This window comes from Stegodyphus dumicola, chromosome 8, assembly GCF_044657685.1.
Source record: "Stegodyphus dumicola isolate Sdum_Otavi_A_Nest chromosome 8, ASM4465768v1".
Lineage (NCBI taxonomy): Eukaryota > Metazoa > Arthropoda > Arachnida > Araneae > Eresidae > Stegodyphus > Stegodyphus dumicola.
Window position 1 is genome coordinate 129,390,761 of NC_140775.1, and position 21,401 is coordinate 129,412,161.

The following is a 21,401-nucleotide window of genomic DNA, read 5'->3' on the forward strand; positions in this document are numbered from 1 at the left end:
TTGATTTGAGCTCTATGGTTATTGATTCGAAAGTTAAGATTGTTTTTAGTCTGTCCTATATATTTAATATGTCAAGTACCGCATGTAATCATGTAAATACAGCTAAATGTTTTTCATAGAAATTGTTTTTTGGGTTTACCTGTAGCAGGCATGGCGTTAAATTTTCAAGTTTGTCATCTAGTGGAATGACATTTAGTGATTTCAATATGAGTTAAACTAGCAAGATATAAAAGTAAGGAGGCTGCTAACCTTCAATACAATAAAGTTTTTGTATAAGAACTTTAAAACTTAAAAGGTTGGAGATAATATATAAAGTGGGTACATTAGGTAAGAGATAAATAGCGCTAATAGCTGCTATTTAGCATATCAAATGTTGTATGAACTTAAATCCATTTAGTGCGAATACAAGTTATTATTACTTGCACAATTGCTGCAAAGTTAGTTAATAATAATTTATTTCCTAAACAGTATTGATTAATTGATTATATTATCTCCTAAGTTTAATTAAAGTAGAATTATTTTAAAAGTGTGCATCCATACTGGTAAGTTATATTTTGAAAGATGTTTTGAAGTAATTTGAAAGCAAAATGTTAATAATGTTTTAACGGGGACTGGAGTTAAATCATCACGAAGAATAATATTACAATTGTAAAAGTAAAAATTAAAACATGTAATTATTGTCATTGATCGGAAATTAGTTGACTTTTCAAGGGGAACAAACCAACTCCCGTTCAATGATCAATAATTGATAAAAATACGTAAATATGAAAGTGTTTCGTCTTTACTCGAGTTATAAGTTAAAGCCAAACCGGCAATTCTAGTCAGGCCAAATATTTCCGCGAATAGTTGTTACTTAAAGAACTTATTCTCATGAAGCATTTTAGTCAATTCAATTTGGAGTAAAAATCAATTACTGTAGAGAAATCCTGTAAAACTCGAGTAACCGTCCCCGACACTATCATCTTTATGTATTTGAGTACTATATTATTTGTAGAAATTAAACATTGGAAATTGTCATTATGAAATCGAAATCAAAGTAACGTTGAAATAAACATAGAAGATTATAAAAAAGATAAATAATGCAAACCTTGTAAAAACAAATCAAAGAGAACATAAAAATAATATAAAAATAATATAAAAATAAAATAGAAAATAACATAAATAAGATCAGTGAATGTACATGAAGATATAAAGGCCAGAAAGGTATTAAGTAACTTACATTCTTTCTAGTGGGGGAGTTGGCAATGTGTTCTCTTCGTGTCTGACTCAGAAGTGTAGGGTGTCCGAAAATTCTTAGCGGCAGTAGGGGCTTTGAATTATATCAGTCGGTAAGACTTGGGTGAAGAAATTTACGGTAGTGGGTGGGACTTGGAATTCTTGAGGGATGTATTTTGTGGAGTTCTTATCTGAGAGAGACCGTCTGTTAAGATTTTTTTAAAAATACTAGTGAATGGAAATTAATTAATTTCTGGCTAATTGTCGTGTCGCAATGATTAAGAATTTAAGAAAGGAAAAAGGCATTTTTGCTGTCCAAGAGCTAGTAGACAGTCTAAAGGCAGGAAATAGGCCCATTTTTTTAGTAACAGTATATGTCTGAAGACAATTAGCTTTTTACAATATATACAATTGAGTAATTACACTATATACAAATCTTTCAACTGACAGTCATCCAACTTATACCGCCTTCTCAGGTTTAGTAATAAATTATCATATCCCTATCAGTTAAATGATTTAGAGTGAGTATTTAACGCCTGCTCTTTTAAGGCAATGGTTGATAAATTGAAAGGGAATTAGATTATTTTTGAGAATTTTGATAAGGATCAAAATTTCGCGTTGTAAATCTATTGTATCTGTGCATATAGTTTTAATTCATTGTATTTGATTAATTATAGTATTGTTAATTACTTTTTTGGATATGTTGGAGTTCCAATTTATTAATTTGTTAGTATTGAAATTGAAGTTTCTTGTTTTGTCAAAAAGTAAAATTTTTTTGTAGTTAATGATTTGAAGATCTAGAAAGTCTATGCTATTTTGTGAATTATTAGTTTTATTAAGTTTAAGACAATTCGGATAAATGTCGGAGTTTTCAATTTTACCAAAATTATTAATTGTAATAAGGTCATCAATAAATCTGTAGGTGTGTTTGTAGTAATTTAACTCTTGTGGTTGTAGATTTTTTTGGAAGTTAAATTCTTTGACAAATAAAAAGATATTACAGATCAAGGTGCTGGAATGTAAGCCCATTGGCAATCCTCTGACTTGTTTAAAAAGTTGATTTTGAAACTTGATGTAGTTATGAAAAAGTGTGCATTTTATGTAGGTTTTCCATTTGTCAAGAGTCATGATATTGAGTATATTAGGGAAACGTTTTGGTAGATCAAGTAGACTGGTATAGATTTCTTCTAGAGGAAGTGAGGTATATAAGTTTTCAAAATCATAGCAGTTAATGTTTTGGATGTTAATGGTATGAATGGTATTAATGACAGGAGTGTTATTATGAATCATCCAGCAATAGTTATGATTAGTGTTACAATCATTGAAAATAAATTTACAGATTTTATTAAGTTGAAATGAAAAATAATAGTCTATATTTTTCTTGTAATTATTAGTTCCATTAGCTATAAATCTAAATTTTAATGGTGATTTATGGAATTTGGGAATTGCATAAAGATTAGTAAATCTGTTGTAGTTTTCATTGAAAGTAATATTGAGTTTCTTATGAAAAGTTTTAATCCTGTTTATTATAGATGTTTCTGTAAGGTTGGCTGATTGATAAGTAGTTGCGTTGAGAAGTTCTTTATGAATAATCTCAGTGTAGAATTGTTTTCATATAATGCTAAAGTTATTAGTTGCTTTATCTATTTTTGTAATAGTAAAAAGCTGTTTTAATTTACTAATATCAGATGTAAGTTGAGACCAGTTCAGTGTACTTTTAAATTTGAGGTGACTGATTTCTGTGGATATGCGTTGAAGAATTTTAGCTTTCCATTTTAAGAAGGTATCTATGGGAAAATTCAGTTGATAGCTTGCTTTAACTATAAATTCGTTGATGTTGTTTTCGAAAGTCTTGTAACAGTAATTTGTAGTCATGTTTCTGACTGGTCTAAATTTTGTTCCATAACTCATTAGTGTTTTTAGTTGATGGTTTTGTATGATATTCAGGTTGCCAGTAATTATGTGCTGGTGATGAGAATCTACGTAATTGCTGTAAATTGGTGTCTTACAATGTCATTCTGCAGTTTCATCTATTTCATGGTGGTTAGTAAGCAAGTTGCTTAAGGTCCTTTGATATTTAAATGCAATCATTGGTATAGTGTCAACTGCGGGGAAGTAATCTTTACAATTTCTGATGATTTTTGAGAAATGAATATTGTCAAACTGCGGATGCAGAAAATTGACTTTAAAATAAATTTTGCGTTGAGTGAGACTATTAGAGAGTCTGAAAAGACTAAAATCAAGAATCATGTCTTTAATGATTTGTATGTCATCGTAGCTTTCTTGAATGAATTTTTTTAGTTTGATAAGGAATTTATTAGTACAGGAGTGTAACCAGTTGAGAAGTTTCTTGGGAAAGCAGTCTGAGTCAAAAAAACATTTCAAGTGTTTTTTCAATGCAAGTGTATCCAAAGTGGATAAAAATCTCGCATTATTTTTTATTTTGCTTCCTCTTTTTCCTCTCTGCGTTTTGATGCTGTAGAGTTTAAATTGGCTGAAAATAGACTTCTTAGAAGTATCTCTATGACTATGTATATAAGTGTTAAGTCCATATGGATAAAGTGAACATTGTTTTAGTATATAGAGAGATTCCTGAAAAATTCGTGTTTTGTGATTGGGTATTATATCTAGTATCTGAAGTTGAATAGAGTTGAAGTCTTGGTGTTTAAAGTGTTCTAATTCTGCTGTATTAAGTTGTGATGGTGTACTTATTTTAATGTTATTTTTTTGTGCGTTGAATTTTTTGATTTGAGCTCTATGGTTATTGATTCGAAAGTTAAGATTGTTTTTAGTCTGTCCTATATATTTAATATGTCAAGTACCGCATGTAATCATGTAAATACAGCTAAATGTTTTTCATAGAAATTGTTTTTTGGGTTTACCTGTAGCAGGCATGGCGTTAAATTTTCAAGTTTGTCATCTAGTGGAATGACATTTAGTGATTTCAATATGAGTTAAACTAGCAAGATATAAAAGTAAGGAGGCTGCTAACCTTCAATACAGTAAAGTTTTTGTATAAGAACTTTAAAACTTAAAAGGTTGGAGATAATATATAAAGTGGGTACATTAGGTAAGAGATAAATAGCGCTAATAGCTGCTATTTAGCATATCAAATGTTGTATGAACTTAAATCCATTTAGTGCGAATACAAGTTATTATTACTTGCACAATTGCTGCAAAGTTAGTTAATAATAATTTATTTCCTAAACAGTATTGATTAATTGATTATATTATCTCCTAAGTTTAATTAAAGTAGAATTATTTTAAAAGTGTGCATCCATACTGGTAAGTTATATTTTGAAAGATGTTTTGAAGTAATTTGAAAGCAAAATGTTAATAATGTTTTAACGGGGACTGGAGTTAAATCATCACGAAGAATAATATTACAATTGTAAAAGTAAAAATTAAAACATGTAATTATTGTCATTGATCGGAAATTAGTTGACTTTTCAAGGGGAACAAACCAACTCCCGTTCAATGATCAATAATTGATAAAAATACGTAAATATGAAAGTGTTTCGTCTTTACTCGAGTTATAAGTTAAAGCCAAACCGGCAATTCTAGTCAGGCCAAATATTTCCGCGAATAGTTGTTACTTAAAGAACTTATTCTCATGAAGCATTTTAGTCAATTCAATTTGGAGTAAAAATCAATTACTGTAGAGAAATCCTGTAAAACTCGAGTAACCGTCCCCGACACTATCATCTTTATGTATTTGAGTACTATATTATTTGTAGAAATTAAACACTGGAAATTGTCATTATGAAATCGAAATCAAAGTAACGTTGAAATAAACATAGAAGATTATAAAAAAGATAAATAATGCAAACCTTGTAAAAACAAATCAAAGAGAACATAAAAATAATATAAAAATAATATAAAAATAAAATAGAAAATAACATAAATAAGATCAGTGAATGTACATGAAGATATAAAGGCCAGAAAGGTATTAAGTAACTTACATTCTTTCTAGTGGGGGAGTTGGCAATGTGTTCTCTTCGTGTCTGACTCAGAAGTGTAGGGTGTCCGAAAATTCTTAGCGGCAGTAGGGGCTTTGAATTATATCAGTCGGTAAGACTTGGGTGAAGAAATTTACGGTAGTGGGTGGGACTTGGAATTCTTGAGGGATGTATTTTGTGGAGTTCTTATCTGAGAGAGACCGTCTGTTAAGATTTTTTTAAAAATACTAGTGAATGGAAATTAATTAATTTCTGGCTAATTGTCGTGTCGCAATGATTAAGAATTTAAGAAAGGAAAAAGGCATTTTCGCTGTCCAAGAGCTAGTAGACAGTCTAAAGGCAGGAAATAGGCCCATTTTTTTAGTAACAGTATATGTCTGAAGACAATTAGCTTTTTACAATATATACAATTGAGTAATTACACTATATACAAATCTTTCAACTGACAGTCATCCAACTTATACCGCCTTCTCAGGTTTAGGAATAAATTATCATATCCCTATCAGTTAAATGATTTAGAGTGAGTATTTAACGCCTGCTCTTTTAAGGCAATGGTTGATAAATTGAAAGGGAATTAGATTATTTTTGAGAATTTTGATAAGGATCAAAATTTCGCGTTGTAAATCTATTGTATCTGTGCATATAGTTTTAATTCATTGTATTTGATTAATTATAGTATTGTTAATTACTTTTTTGGATATGTTGGAGTTCCAATTTATTAATTTGTTAGTATTGAAATTGAAGTTTCTTGTTTTGTCAAAAAGTAAAATTTTTTTGTAGTTAATGATTTGAAGATCTAGAAAGTCTATGCTATTTTGTGAATTATTAGTTTTATTAAGTTTAAGACAATTCGGATAAATGTCGGAGTTTTCAATTTTACCAAAATTATTAATTGTAATAAGGTCATCAATAAATCTGTAGGTGTGTTTGTAGTAACTTAACTCTTGTGGTTGTAGATTTTTTTGGAAGTTAAATTCTTTGACAAATAAAAAGATATTACAGATCAAGGTGCTGGAATGTAAGCCCATTGGCAATCCTCTGACTTGTTTAAAAAGTTGATTTTGAAACTTGATGTAGTTATGAAAAAGTGTACATTTTAGGTAGGTTTTCCATTTGTCAAGAGTCATGATATTGAGTATATTAGGGAAAAGTTTTGGTAGATCAAGTAGACTGGTATAGATTTCTTCTAGAGGAAGTGAGGTATATAAGTTTTCAAAATCATAGCAGTTAATGTTTTGGATGTTAATGGTATGAATGTTATTAATGACAGGAGTGTTATTATGAATGATCCAGCAATAGTTATGATTAGTGTTACAATCATTGAAAATATATTTACAGATTTTATTAAGTTGAATTGAAAAATAATAGTCTATATTTTTCTTGTAATTATTAGTTCCATTAGCTATAAATCTAAATTTTAATGGTGTTTTATGGAATTTGGGAATTGCATAAAGATTAGTAAATCTGTTGTAGTTTTCATTGAAAGTAATATTGAGTTTCTTATGAAAAGTTTTAATCCTGTTTATTATAGATGTTTCTGTAAGGTTGGCTGATTGATAAGTAGTTGCGTTGAGAAGTTCTTTATGAATAATCTCAGTGTAGAATTGTTTTCATATAATGCTAAAGTTATTAGTTGCTTTATCTATTTTTGTAATAGTAAAAAGCTGTTTTAATTTACTAATATCAGATGTAAGTTGCGACCAGTTCAGTGTACTTTTAAATTTGAGGTGACTGATTTCTGTGGATATGCGTTGAAGAATTTTAGCTTTCCATTTTAAGAAGGTATCTATGGGAAAATTCAGTTGATAGCTTGCTTTAACTATAAATTCGTTGATGTTGTTTTCGAAAGTCTTGTAACAGTAATTTGTAGTCATGTTTCTGACTGGTCTAAATTTTGTACCATAACTCATTAGTGTTTTTAGTTGATGGTTTTGTATGATATTCAGGTTGCCAGTAATTATGTGCTGGTGATGAGAATCTACGTAATTGCTGTAAATTGGTGTCTTACAATGTCATTCTGCAGTTTCATCTATTTCATGGTGGTTAGTAAGCAAGTTGCTTAAGGTCCTTTGATATTTAAATGCAATCATTGGTATAGTGTCAACTGCGGGGAAGTAATCTTTACAATCTCTGATGATTCTTGAGAAATGAATATTGTCAAACTGCAGATGCAGAAAATTGACTTTAAAATAAATTTTGCGTTGAGTGAGACTATTAGAGAGTCTGAAAAGACTAAAATCAAGAATCATGTCTTTAATGATTTGTATGTCATCGTAGCTTTCTTGAATGAATTTTTTTAGTTTGATAAGGAATTTATTAGTACAGGAGTGTAACCAGTTGAGAAGTTTCTTGGGAAAGCAGTCTGAGTCAAAAAAACATTTCAAGTGTTTTTTCAATGCAAGTGTATCCAAAGTGGATAAAAATCTCGCATTATTTTTTATTTTGCTTCCTCTTTTTCCTCTCTGCGTTTTGATGCTGTAGAGTTTAAATTGGCTGAAAATAGACTTCTTAGAAGTATCTCTATGACTATGTATATAAGTGTTAAGTCCATATGGATAAAGTGAACATTGTTTTAGTATATAGAGAGATTCCTGAAAAATTCGTGTTTTGTGATTGGGTATTATATCTAGTATCTGAAGTTGAATAGAGTTGAAGTCTTGGTGTTTAAAGTGTTCTAATTCTGCTGTATTAAGTTGTGATGGTGTACTTATTTTAATGTTATTTTTTTGTGCGTTGAATTTTTTGATTTGAGCTCTATGGTTATTGATTCGAAAGTTAAGATTGTTTTTAGTCTGTCCTATATATTTAATATGTCAAGTACCGCATGTAATCATGTAAATACAGCTAAATGTTTTTCATAGAAATTGTTTTTTGGGTTTACCTGTAGCAGGCATGGCGTTAAATTTTCAAGTTTGTCATCTAGTGGAATGACATTTAGTGATTTCAATATGAGTTAAACTAGCAAGATATAAAAGTAAGGAGGCTGCTAACCTTCAATACAATAAAGTTTTTGTATAAGAACTTTAAAACTTAAAAGGTTGGAGATAATATATAAAGTGGGTACATTAGGTAAGAGATAAATAGCGCTAATAGCTGCTATTTAGCATATCAAATGTTGTATGAACTTAAATCCATTTAGTGCGAATACAAGTTATTATTACTTGCACAATTGCTGCAAAGTTAGTTAATAATAATTTATTTCCTAAACAGTATTGATTAATTGATTATATTATCTCCTAAGTTTAATTAAAGTAGAATTATTTTAAAAGTGTGCATCCATACTGGTAAGTTATATTTTGAAAGATGTTTTGAAGTAATTTGAAAGCAAAATGTTAATAATGTTTTAACGGGGACTGGAGTTAAATCATCACGAAGAATAATATTACAATTGTAAAAGTAAAAATTAAAACATGTAATTATTGTCATTGATCGGAAATTAGTTGACTTTTCAAGGGGAACAAACCAACTCCCGTTCAATGATCAATAATTGATAAAAATACGTAAATATGAAAGTGTTTCGTCTTTACTCGAGTTATAAGTTAAAGCCAAACCGGCAATTCTAGTCAGGCCAAATATTTCCGCGAATAGTTGTTACTTAAAGAACTTATTCTCATGAAGCATTTTAGTCAATTCAATTTGGAGTAAAAATCAATTACTGTAGAGAAATCCTGTAAAACTCGAGTAACCGTCCCCGACACTATCATCTTTATGTATTTGAGTACTATATTATTTGTAGAAATTAAACATTGGAAATTGTCATTATGAAATCGAAATCAAAGTAACGTTGAAATAAACATAGAAGATTATAAAAAAGATAAATAATGCAAACCTTGTAAAAACAAATCAAAGAGAACATAAAAATAATATAAAAATAATATAAAAATAAAATAGAAAATAACATAAATAAGATCAGTGAATGTACATGAAGATATAAAGGCCAGAAAGGTATTAAGTAACTTACATTCTTTCTAGTGGGGGAGTTGGCAATGTGTTCTCTTCGTGTCTGACTCAGAAGTGTAGGGTGTCCGAAAATTCTTAGCGGCAGTAGGGGCTTTGAATTATATCAGTCGGTAAGACTTGGGTGAAGAAATTTACGGTAGTGGGTGGGACTTGGAATTCTTGAGGGATGTATTTTGTGGAGTTCTTATCTGAGAGAGACCGTCTGTTAAGATTTTTTTAAAAATACTAGTGAATGGAAATTAATTAATTTCTGGCTAATTGTCGTGTCGCAATGATTAAGAATTTAAGAAAGGAAAAAGGCATTTTTGCTGTCCAAGAGCTAGTAGACAGTCTAAAGGCAGGAAATAGGCCCATTTTTTTAGTAACAGTATATGTCTGAAGACAATTAGCTTTTTACAATATATACAATTGAGTAATTACACTATATACAAATCTTTCAACTGACAGTCATCCAACTTATACCGCCTTCTCAGGTTTAGTAATAAATTATCATATCCCTATCAGTTAAATGATTTAGAGTGAGTATTTAACGCCTGCTCTTTTAAGGCAATGGTTGATAAATTGAAAGGGAATTAGATTATTTTTGAGAATTTTGATAAGGATCAAAATTTCGCGTTGTAAATCTATTGTATCTGTGCATATAGTTTTAATTCATTGTATTTGATTAATTATAGTATTGTTAATTACTTTTTTGGATATGTTGGAGTTCCAATTTATTAATTTGTTAGTATTGAAATTGAAGTTTCTTGTTTTGTCAAAAAGTAAAATTTTTTTGTAGTTAATGATTTGAAGATCTAGAAAGTCTATGCTATTTTGTGAATTATTAGTTTTATTAAGTTTAAGACAATTCGGATAAATGTCGGAGTTTTCAATTTTACCAAAATTATTAATTGTAATAAGGTCATCAATAAATCTGTAGGTGTGTTTGTAGTAATTTAACTCTTGTGGTTGTAGATTTTTTTGGAAGTTAAATTCTTTGACAAATAAAAAGATATTACAGATCAAGGTGCTGGAATGTAAGCCCATTGGCAATCCTCTGACTTGTTTAAAAAGTTGATTTTGAAACTTGATGTAGTTATGAAAAAGTGTGCATTTTATGTAGGTTTTCCATTTGTCAAGAGTCATGATATTGAGTATATTAGGGAAACGTTTTGGTAGATCAAGTAGACTGGTATAGATTTCTTCTAGAGGAAGTGAGGTATATAAGTTTTCAAAATCATAGCAGTTAATGTTTTGGATGTTAATGGTATGAATGGTATTAATGACAGGAGTGTTATTATGAATCATCCAGCAATAGTTATGATTAGTGTTACAATCATTGAAAATAAATTTACAGATTTTATTAAGTTGAAATGAAAAATAATAGTCTATATTTTTCTTGTAATTATTAGTTCCATTAGCTATAAATCTAAATTTTAATGGTGATTTATGGAATTTGGGAATTGCATAAAGATTAGTAAATCTGTTGTAGTTTTCATTGAAAGTAATATTGAGTTTCTTATGAAAAGTTTTAATCCTGTTTATTATAGATGTTTCTGTAAGGTTGGCTGATTGATAAGTAGTTGCGTTGAGAAGTTCTTTATGAATAATCTCAGTGTAGAATTGTTTTCATATAATGCTAAAGTTATTAGTTGCTTTATCTATTTTTGTAATAGTAAAAAGCTGTTTTAATTTACTAATATCAGATGTAAGTTGAGACCAGTTCAGTGTACTTTTAAATTTGAGGTGACTGATTTCTGTGGATATGCGTTGAAGAATTTTAGCTTTCCATTTTAAGAAGGTATCTATGGGAAAATTCAGTTGATAGCTTGCTTTAACTATAAATTCGTTGATGTTGTTTTCGAAAGTCTTGTAACAGTAATTTGTAGTCATGTTTCTGACTGGTCTAAATTTTGTTCCATAACTCATTAGTGTTTTTAGTTGATGGTTTTGTATGATATTCAGGTTGCCAGTAATTATGTGCTGGTGATGAGAATCTACGTAATTGCTGTAAATTGGTGTCTTACAATGTCATTCTGCAGTTTCATCTATTTCATGGTGGTTAGTAAGCAAGTTGCTTAAGGTCCTTTGATATTTAAATGCAATCATTGGTATAGTGTCAACTGCGGGGAAGTAATCTTTACAATTTCTGATGATTTTTGAGAAATGAATATTGTCAAACTGCGGATGCAGAAAATTGACTTTAAAATAAATTTTGCGTTGAGTGAGACTATTAGAGAGTCTGAAAAGACTAAAATCAAGAATCATGTCTTTAATGATTTGTATGTCATCGTAGCTTTCTTGAATGAATTTTTTTAGTTTGATAAGGAATTTATTAGTACAGGAGTGTAACCAGTTGAGAAGTTTCTTGGGAAAGCAGTCTGAGTCAAAAAAACATTTCAAGTGTTTTTTCAATGCAAGTGTATCCAAAGTGGATAAAAATCTCGCATTATTTTTTATTTTGCTTCCTCTTTTTCCTCTCTGCGTTTTGATGCTGTAGAGTTTAAATTGGCTGAAAATAGACTTCTTAGAAGTATCTCTATGACTATGTATATAAGTGTTAAGTCCATATGGATAAAGTGAACATTGTTTTAGTATATAGAGAGATTCCTGAAAAATTCGTGTTTTGTGATTGGGTATTATATCTAGTATCTGAAATTGAATAGAGTTGAAGTCATGGTGTTTAAAGTGTTCTAATTCTGCTGTATTAAGTTGTGATGGTGTACTTATTTTAATGTTATTTTTTAGTGCGTTGAATTTTTTGATTTGAGCTCTATGGTTATTGATTCGAAAGTTAAGATTGTTTTTAGTCTGTCCTATATATTTAATATGTCAAGTACCGCATGTAATCATGTAAATACAGCTAAATGTTTTTCATAGAAATTGTTTTTTGGGTTTACCTGTAGCAGGCATGGCGTTAAATTTTCAAGTTTGTCATCTAGTGGAATGACATTTAGTGATTTCAATATGAGTTAAACTAGCAAGATATAAAAGTAAGGAGGCTGCTAACCTTCAATACAGTAAAGTTTTTGTATAAGAACTTTAAAACGTAAAAGGTTGGAGATAATATATAAAGTGGGAACATTAGGTAAGAGATAAATAGCGCTAATAGCTGCTATTTAGCATATCAAATGTTGTATGAACTTAAATCCATTTAGTGCGAACACAAGTTATTATTACTTGCGCAATTGCTGCAAAGTTAGTTAATAATAATTTATTTCCTAAACAGTATTGATTAATTGATTATATTATCTCCTAAGTTTAATTAAAGTAGAATTATTTTAAAAGTGTGCATCCATACTGGTAAGTTATATTTTGAAAGATGTTTTGAAGTAATTTGAAAGCAAAATGTTAATAATGTTTTAACGGGGACTGGAGTTAAATCATCACGAAGAATAATATTACAATTGTAAAAGTAAAAATTAAAACATGTAATTATTGTCATTGATCGGAAATTAGTTGACTTTTCAAGGGGAACAAACCAACTCCCGTTCAATGATCAATAATTGATAAAAATACGTAAATATGAAAGTGTTTCGTCTTTTCTCGAGTTATAAGTTAAAGCCAAACCGGCAATTCTAGTCAGGCCAAGTCTGTCTTCAGGGTATGTAATGACCTTACAGATTCTTCATTTCATAATAAAATTTATTTTATTTCTCTTCTGTTCTTATATCTTGTACAGTTTTTTCCTTTCAATCTAAGAAATATGGGTACTATAGCATTATCCGCCTAATCATGAAAAGAATCATAAGGCAAATCACAATGTTGCCAAAGTATGCAACCTAGAATTTTACGAAAATATATTTTATCTAGCAACCTCTTATTCCTTTGCACTCGAGGACTTTTTCACTTAGTGAACCTGTGGAGAAAATTTTGGCTATATTGATGAAGATCTAATATAGCTTTAGCTTTGATTTTTCTAAAGCTTAAAGCTATTTTTTTTTTTTTTTTTTTTTTTTAGTGAGTGCTATGCTGAGACTAACTAAGATTTGGCTAAGAACACAAGCTTAACCTGTTCCATGAAAGTTATTCGGATAATATCTTACCGCACATCATAAATGAATTGATCAAGTTCCAAAACACCATAGTGCCAATACAAAGCACGTTGTGTGGGTGCATCAAACTCCCAGGTGCCGCTCATACGATAGGTTAAATACATGTTATTTTAGAATTTAAAGTTTGTATTTGTAGTTTCTGATTATGATTAGTGTCCGTGTGTTTTCTTGTAAGGGATTGTAATGCAACAGTGGAATTTGCCTGCTAACGAAAAAAAAGTGTAGCGTTTTTTTTCTTTCAAAAATGTGTTTTACATAGTAGTAGTAGAATATAGAAATGCATATCACATGAAGTTGTATCTTATATATAATCCAAGTTATCTTGGGGAATTCATTTCAAGAAAATGTATCCACTGGCTGTTAAAATGTAAATATTATCTGGATTGCCTTTCATTATTTTTGTTAAAAGTAATAAAATGAAGCATTTGGTTAGTGTTTATTTATTTCCAGTATTAGATTGTTATAGAAATTTTGCAGCTCAGAAGTATTTGATGAATTGTTCTCAGGTGATGGTGATAATAGTTTTCTCTGAATAATGCAATTCTCCATTTTTAGTCCAAAGGGGCTTTGTCTCTGAGGGACGAATGTTTTTGTTTTGCGATTTTGTGTTGAATCACTCTGAACTTCCATTTCACTTTTCACACTGTTGCCATCAAATATTATCGCCTTGTATTATATTTGAAGAAATTAAATAATGAAGAATCTGCATAAATGTATGTATATTTCTCGCATTGTGATGAAACAACAGTACCTATAGCCATCTAGTTTTAAATGATGTAATCTTACTGTGAATATGGGCATCTGGAAGTCCAAATTTGGAATTTGTTTTATTATCAATTTCATATTTTGTAAAACTAAAATGAATTTTTGATTAACGAACTCAAGGATTTCAAAGTATGTATCAGAAATTCTAAAGATATACTCAGTTTAAAATTATTTTGCGATATTGCTCTTCAGCTGAATTTTATGGTTTAAGTGCGAAGAACATGATATTTAATGAATAAAGGTAACACACAAAACATAGGGGGGGGGGGAAAGCCTCTTTGGACGTAATTTAAAATCTGAAGCCTTCCAGATTTTCTTTTTCTTTTTTTATTATTTATTGATTTTATTTTATTTTTTTAAATCAGCTTGATATGTACGTGGAAAGCGGTGCCAGTTTGCTTTGCAATGGCAGTAATTCTACAGTTGTCTGATTTATTTTTTCCCACATTTAATTAAATCATCATGTACATGGACTGGAGATTAAGAAAATAGATTGTACATATATACAAGTTAAGTGGGTGTTTGTTGCATTTTTAATAAGGTTAATTTGCTTTCATTTGTGAAATTTTGAGTATTTCATCATGCATTTTTGCTTTTTGCAATCTTTACTCTTTCATTATATTTTTTGTGCATTTGTAATTTCATTAATTCATTGCTGTTTGATTTAATTTTCATTGAAAGCCAAATTTTTAAAAATAGCTATTGTTTTTCATGCGTTAGTTGGCGAAAATTTAATCGCCAATAACTAGCTACTTTGAAGGATAGTTGGGCTGATAATGCGATAGTGCCAAAATATATCGGTTTCATATATATTTTGGGTACACGAAGCATTAAAACATTGAGAATATCAGAGCATGAGATAATGCATATATATGTTTTCAAAATTCAGCTGTTCATCTGTTTTCAATATTCTAAAACTTGATTACATACTTTTCATTATTCCATACACATATTTCGTTATTACCATACTTTAATATACTTTTTATTTAAAGGTTCCATTATACAATTAATATGTTAATTACATTTCCTTTTTTTCTAATATTTTTAGTAGCTGTGCTTTATTATATATGTATATTAAAGTATTATAACCTGTACAGTGAAAACAGTCATTTTTTAAAGTATTGAAGTCTTTTCTGATTCTATCTTCATTCTTTGTCTAAATTTCAAATATGTTTTGTTATATTAAATAAATATGTCTTCATGATTTTAATTCAATATTATGCTTGTTCTTTGATAGAAATTAGATTATTTTTGTGCATTTTCTCTGGTGCTATATTCATTTTACTCTCTTTTTGTAAGGTAAGTCATAAAAGACTTATTATTTTTTCCATATATATATAATTCTCACCTGTACAAAATTATCACATTGTGTATATACGAGGGGCATTTTTTAAGTAAGGGTTGTTTGAAAATAAAAACCAAAAAAAACAAAATTTTCAAAAACCAAATTTATTTTCAGATTCTACGTACATTTCTCTATTTTTTAATATAGTTGCCAAATTTGTTTAAATACAGTCAAAAGTCGTTAATTCGGCACCCATAATCCGGAATGATCTATAATCTGGACCTCAAAGCTAAAAACTTTCTGCGCATGCGCAGCGTTGACACATGCGCATAGGCGTTTACGCGTGCACGTAAGACCTTTACGTCTGTGCATTTGCATGTGCGCAAGCGCAGAATACGTTTTTGCGTGCGCGTTTAATGTATAACGGATGGTATAAGCTAAAATTATCTAATTATCTATTTCAGTTGATGTTGATGATTGCGTTGTTCCTTAATCTTCGAATTGGATTCAGCTTATTATTTTTTGCAGACTGTAAGAGCAATTTTATAAAAGTAAACTTGAACTTTCGATTATGTCAAATAGAATTTCCGATGCTGGAGCTCCCAAAGGATCTACAAAACGAAAGTATGTTTCGATGTCCATCAACCCAAAAAGTAGAATTGCTGCAAAAAATGGATAAAGAATGAAGAAAGTGACAGAGAGGTTAGTGAAAACGAAAAAATTTTGATTGACAAGTTAGTCGGTATTCTTGGCACAGCAATTACGGGACTTGAACAGTGGAACTTTGTAAGTGAACAAGAAATTAAGTCTGTTTATAGAATTAAAGAGAAAGTATTATCACATAAAACGAAGCAACTTAAACAACTTACATTGAAAGAAATGTGTAATAAAGTAAACAAATAAATATTAAGCTTTTTTTGTGTGTAAATTTTGATACCCTTTAGATCACAATTGTTCTTTATTTCATAAATTAAGGTTTCATATTTTTAATTTTAGAATTTCTGCATGCCATCTTACGAGATTTAAACTGATGATCTATAATCCGGAATCGCCGAAGTCCCGACGAGTCTGGATTAACGACTTTTGACTGTAATTATCATACCTTAGAACTATATTTTGAATACCCTCTTCATAGAAACTTGCTGCCGGCTCTGATAACCAAGAGGTCACGTTCTAGACTAGACACTTCAGGAAATTTGTTTGAAAGGGTGCTTATGATGAAGTATCTGTTTTCAAGAATTTTTGCTTCAACTGAAGCCACCATATCGTCTGTGATCACAGATGGCTGACCTGAATGGACACAAATCTGCCAGTAAATGCCTGTAGTAGACAGGTTTCTTGCTGACAAAAAATGTATCACTGCCTGTACCTACAGCGGGGCAGGCAACTCGATAATCTTTAACATTTTAAAGACCCAGAACAGACCATATAGGTTACCTACTGAAACTGAAAACTAGCTGAAACTGAGCACACTTGTTTGCAAGGAATGCCGGGACACGACGCAAGTACTCATTGCCACTCGCACGACACATATTAGTGTGTACACCAAAATGGGCCTCCTTACTTTAACAGAGTTGCCAACTCTCCCGCTGTAATCGGGAGACTCCCGATTTTTTGACCGCTCTCCTGCCAACCCGATTTACAGTATATTTCTCCCGACTTATTCTTATTCTTAAAATTTCTCATGATTTTTATGGAACTTGGCTTAATACTTCGTTATTTGAAAAGAAAAGTGATTTTGAACGTCTGAAAGCAATTGAATTTGCTCTAGATTATATCTAAAACAAAACCTCGCGAATCAGATGAGAATTTCTGCTTTGTGAGTGATAGCATACGTATCCAGAAACATCGTTCTCCAGTTCTCCAATGGGCATCGAGCTCCACTGCGTGTCATCTGGCATATAGCAAATGAGCACAAAGCCAGCTCAAGGCTGTTATTTGGATGTTCTTTCGTTAATTCGTTCATCTTGTCCTGAGTTGTGCGAGTACATGTGCCTTCGGGAATTAGTTTTAGAAATTATCATCTTTTGTTATGTCTGCGAGAAAGGTGAAATACTCGTGTACGTTTCAAAAATCATACACATTTGACTTTCCTTCCACTATTTCCTCAAGGAAATGTAATAAATTTGCGATGTGTACCGTCTGCCATTGCGATTTTTCGATTTCGCATGGTGGAAATGCGGATGTTTTCAAACATGTGCATACACAAAAACACGACAACATGTTTCGAAAAAAACGAAAAATTAAATTTTTCTTCGGAAACAAAGGACCAAAAAGTGATTAATGCAGAATGTCTGTTCTCTGCCTTTTTACTGTAGCACAACCTGCCACTGAATGCATCGGATCATGCTGCACCTTTATTTAGAAAAATGTTTCCCGTTTGTGAAATCCCTAAGAAATATTCAAGTGCAAGGACCAAAACAGGTGCAATTGTTAAAGAAATGGGTTTGAAAAATAAATCTTCAGTTATTGATTGCATTAAAACAGCTCTGTTCTGCCTCTCTACGGATGGAAGCAATAATACCTATTCAAAACTGTATCCACTTGTTTCTTTTTTTTAATCCAGAGTCTTCAGAAATTGAGTGCAGTTTACTTTCTGTGCCTACTTTAGAAAGACATTCTACAGGCTTTAATATACCACAGCTAATTATTAAAACTTTAAAAGAAAATGCAGTCCCTCTGGATAATTGTTTAGCACTTGGTGCCAATAATGCACCAGTAATGGTAAGCTGGAAGACTGGTGTTAAGAAAGGAAAATTCAGATTTGCAGATTATGAGGTGCACTTGTCACCTCTTAAATTTAGCAGCTTGAAAAGGGGCAGCTTCTTTACCATTAAATGTGATATTTATTATTATCTTAAAAGGAGTTCTGAAAGGAAGGAAAAATTAAAACAGTTTTAACAGCTGCATAATACTGAAAAGAGAAATTATTTTTAAATGTATGTACACGCTGGCTGTCTTTAAAGAAATGCTTATCTAGAATCCTTGATCAACGAAACCCACTTCTTGCATTTTTTAAAGAAGAAGTAAATGCTTCGAGAGTTAAGATAAAAGGCTCTATTGAAAGTTATAAAATACCTATAAGTAAATGGAGATGTAGTTACTACTTCCATTGTTAAAAATAGGTTGGAGAAAAATAAAGTAATTTCTGCACCATTCAGCAATTCATCTGGCAGTTCTGAAAATAATACTGCAAAATATAAGCATAAAGCTGATACATATTTCTCTCAAAATAAAAAAATTGCTCAACACACAAAACATTTTGCGATTACTGTAAGTTTATGTTGTGAAGAACGCATATTTATGTTTTTTTTTTTTTTTCGGACCTTAACAAAGCTTTTTCCTTTTTTTCTTTACAATTCATTTTGCGATCATTCGATGTTCTTAACACAGTTCTACAAAGCAGAATTTCATTAATTCATGTTTTGCAATCAGTGATTTATGATCTCGTTAGAGACATTTTATCAAAGTTTGTAAAACCAGTCTGTGTTTTGTCTTGTAATTCTATATATGATGTGATATATGGTGAAATAGAAAATCGGAAGAAAGATGAAGATTTGGTAATAGGAGCTGCAACTACAAAAGTAGTGGAAGAACTTTCAGAAGAAGACAAAAATAAGTTTTATCTTCATGTTAGAAGTTCTGTCGAGTATGTGATTACATGCTACATAAATTTTCAGTCAACGATGAAGTGATTTTGCACGCTAAAGTTGCTGGTGTTTCTGCTCTAGCAAATGCATCTTTTTCTGATATAAGGTACTTTTTGAACAGATTTCCTGTTTTACTTCATTTAGTCATGAAAGATGATGATATTGATGTTGCCACTGATATATTGCAGTCACAATTTTGCAGTTTAGAATTAGAAAACTTGGATGAAGTTATAAAATCAGCTAAGATTGGCACCCATTGGCATTTAATTGGAAAACTGAAAGTTGCTGATTGAATTTTAAAATATAGTGAACTGTATAGAATTATGTTGGCCATCTTGGCAGTTCCCCATAGTAATGCAGAGTGTAAAAGGATTTTCAGTGTTGTTGCGAAAACGAGGACGAAATTTAGATCTAATATTAGTGATGACACATTAGAAAAACTTTTATTAGCGAAAGCAGGCCTACGTGGCAATTGCTATGAACAAAATAATGAAGTATCTTTCTTAATGAAAACGAAATATGCCAGTATTCATAACATTATCATATATGAGTATTTATAATATAATAATGTATGAATATTTATATATGAATAATTGGTACCTTTCTGTTATTGGGACCAGATCCAGAAATGTATGTGTGTATGTATACATATATATATGAATGTATGTTTGTGTATACACACACATATATGTAAGATATAACAAAATATGATGGCTGTGTTAAAAAATAATTGGCAACCTTAAAATTGACTACTCTAAATCTGATGTTCTCTCTCTAAGTTTATTCTTTCTCCCAAATTCAAGATCTTTCCAAATTACATAACACTGCTTGAAAAGGGAGATAAAACCTAAAATTAACCAATTGCAGCTTAGCTATACCTCTGCACCTACCTAGTATAAATGCTGCTTCGCAAGCAATTACGTCACTTCTTTCTCTTAACTTCTCCTGCCATGCAAAACCTTTGCTGTTATGCTTACTTGTCTAAGATGATATGATATACTCTAAAACCTGTGTACATAAAAATTATTGTATTCAATTATGATCGAAAAGTAATTCTTCTGCCCAAGAAATGATTTGATGTGTGTAAAAATAAAGATTGGTGATTCTTCGAATTCAGTTTTGTTAGCAGCAATTCCACTTTTTATCTGTATGAATCTACACTCAGCCATGTGGACTGCCAAAAATTAAAGTACCAGGTTCTTCTGTGCATTAAAATATCACATATATACATAAATACATGCATACATACTTATATGTATACATATCTGGTCCCAATAACAGAAGAGTACCAAACAATTTATATAAATCTATAATGCATCATCTCAAAATTAATTCTCTTCATGCAATCTTGCATAAGTGTAACAATGCAGATGTTTTTTCTCCAATCAGATAAAAGAAACTTTTTACTATGTATTCGCTGCTGCCAAATACGCACTTTTCTGCTTTATCTTTCTTACATGCACCACTTACTTCTCTGTATTGTTCATTGTATGAAGATGGGTCAAGCTTTCGAAATTGTGGGGTGCATATTGCACCCATGATGATGTGAATCAGGTATTACATTTAAAGATTTTTTTTTATCAGGAAATAAAAATTATGTGCGATGAATCTAAGGCCATGTGTATCTTCAAGTGTCACCCTTTTGTCTATGCAGTAAAGAATCTCCAAGTTATTACAGTGCAACAAACCATTGCCAGTCCATTATGGCTATATATATATTCAGATTCAAGTTGTTCCGGCAAGGGCATTGCACATTTTTCATGTCTCCTGCTTCAAAATAATCTAATGAACCTTGATTTTCTAAAGTAACGGGGATATATACTTCTTCAGGCAAGCTCAAATAAAGATGAGATGCAACCACTGCATATTAAAAACTGAAATACAAGTCCTTTCTTATTGAAAATAAAAAGCAAAAGCAATATCACGGTTAAATCTCTTTTCATTAGTTAATCTAATATAGTACAAAGTCTTTAATCCGGACTCGTCAGCACTTCGTCAATTCCGGATTAGAGGTTTTTCCGGATTATAGATCATCAATTTAAATCTGGTAAGATGGCATGCAGAAATTATAAAATTAAAAATATGAAACTGTAATTTATGAAATAAAGAGAAATTATGATCTAAAGGGTATCAAAATTTACAAAAAAAGGGTTAATATTTATTTGTTAACTTTTTTAAACATTTCTTTAAACGTGTGTATGCGTAAAGCATACATTGTGCATAGTCGAAATTAGAAAATTGCAACCAGAAAACTATTTGATGTGTATTCGTGACATTTTTAATTACGAGGAATTTGATTTAAATCATATCAAAGATGAAGGACATTGAGATGAAATACTACATTTAGTAAGGAATTATAAGCCAAATAAAATAAAAACATCTGCCCTGAAGATGAGAGTAGTTCTGACAGATTAACTTCCAGTTCATTGCGCGCCGCGACATTTCCCCTCCCGCAGAGCAGCGTGAAATTGATAAACAGATTTCAGAATGGTTAGAGAAACAAAGGATATGCCTTTATCCATTTTTTGCAGCA

The 21,401-nt window shown here is 30.6% G+C and overlaps 1 protein-coding gene across 1 annotated transcript in view; it reads left to right on the top strand.

Annotated features, from left to right (window-relative positions):
• Window positions 1-21,401, top strand: part of PGAP3 (Per1-like protein PGAP3) — an 84,870-nt gene that overhangs the window by 51,409 nt on the left and 12,060 nt on the right. Inside the window, exon 5 of the mRNA XM_085822401.1 lies at window positions 15,171-15,232. Coding sequence (XP_085678527.1) covers window positions 15,171-15,232 — 62 coding nt within the window. The remainder of the gene's footprint in view (window positions 1-15,170; window positions 15,233-21,401) is intronic.